The sequence below is a fragment of the Penaeus monodon genome, chromosome 31 (assembly GCF_015228065.2).
Source record: "Penaeus monodon isolate SGIC_2016 chromosome 31, NSTDA_Pmon_1, whole genome shotgun sequence".
NCBI lineage: Eukaryota > Metazoa > Arthropoda > Malacostraca > Decapoda > Penaeidae > Penaeus > Penaeus monodon.
The window spans coordinates 18,227,437-18,228,590 of NC_051416.1; the positions used below are offsets into that span (position 1 = coordinate 18,227,437).

The following is a 1,154-nucleotide window of genomic DNA, read 5'->3' on the forward strand; positions in this document are numbered from 1 at the left end:
TTCCTATAAATTCACTATAAATGCAATTCATAAAAATACTCTCTATAAATACAAAATTTTCCTTAATATTTTGAGTGCAAAGAAGGAGACAGGGAGAGGGAGAACCTTGATGTTGTTTAAGAGATAAGTGTGAGCACAGGGGCTTCTTTAAGTCAAGCAGAGAGCATTTACAACCCAATACCAAGTGGCGCCCACATCACAAAAGTCACTGCTAGACTGCACAGGAAACTAAGGAGGCCAAGGACTGGCAGAACACAAGAAACACTCTCTGGTAAAGACCCAGGGCGACTCACCTGTCTTATTAGCAAGGGTCTCAGATGAAGCAGGAGGTTGTGATGCTGTCGAGGTGCTGCTTAAAGGCTCCTCAGGCTTGACTACTGGTTCAGCAGCCTTTCCACTGCCTGACTGTGCTTTAGTGTCACCAGAAATATCATTTGTGCCGTCTGCTGTTTCACCCCCATCAACATCATCATCAACACTATAAAGCAAAAGTGCACAACACTTCAAGTTGTATATTTGGGTCATTATCCTTGCACAGCTAATACTTTTGCCTCATTAGTAAAAATCTAATTTCTAATAAAGAAATTAGTTGCAAAAGCTATTCAAAGCTCTTGCCTGCTAGTGGCTGAAATTCATGATCCTTACTGATGAACTGATGTTTCTGTTACTCACTCTCTGAGAGCATCCCCTGATGAACCTGGGTGATCATCAGGATCTGGCAAAGGCGTCGGGGGTTGCGACCTTCTGTTGCGCCCATCCCGCGCCCCATATGCCTCTTGGGCTTCCTGGATGTGGCGGAACCATCTGCAACACAGGATAGATCAGTCAATTGCAAAGCAGTCTCAATTGTGGAGAAACAGAGCTTACAAAATCACACCTACGAAATGACTCAGATTGTTTGGGGGTACCAACTACACTAGGTAAATGCAGTGTGAGAAAGAACCCTGCACAGAGTTCACTCTGACAAACAGAAAAAGACACAAGATGTGATAAATACATTTAAATTATGTAATTAATTCTGATAAAAATAAATCAAAATGCATTAATGACATGTCTTGTATTATTACAGTATTCATTCTCTTTTTATATTTTTTTTTTAATGAAAAGTGGCCCAAGAATTGACAATTGTGGGCTGCCGATTGTGTGACTCGCTA

General features: G+C 41.3%; 1 protein-coding gene across 1 annotated transcript in view; it reads right to left on the reverse strand.

The window, feature by feature from the left end:
• The window catches only part of LOC119593056, a gene marked incomplete in the record, with an annotated part of 61,427 nt that overhangs the window by 28,207 nt on the left and 32,066 nt on the right, over positions 1 to 1,154 (reverse strand). The window contains 2 exon segments of the mRNA XM_037941958.1: positions 294 to 478; positions 673 to 804. Coding sequence (XP_037797886.1) covers positions 294 to 478; positions 673 to 804 — 317 coding nt within the window.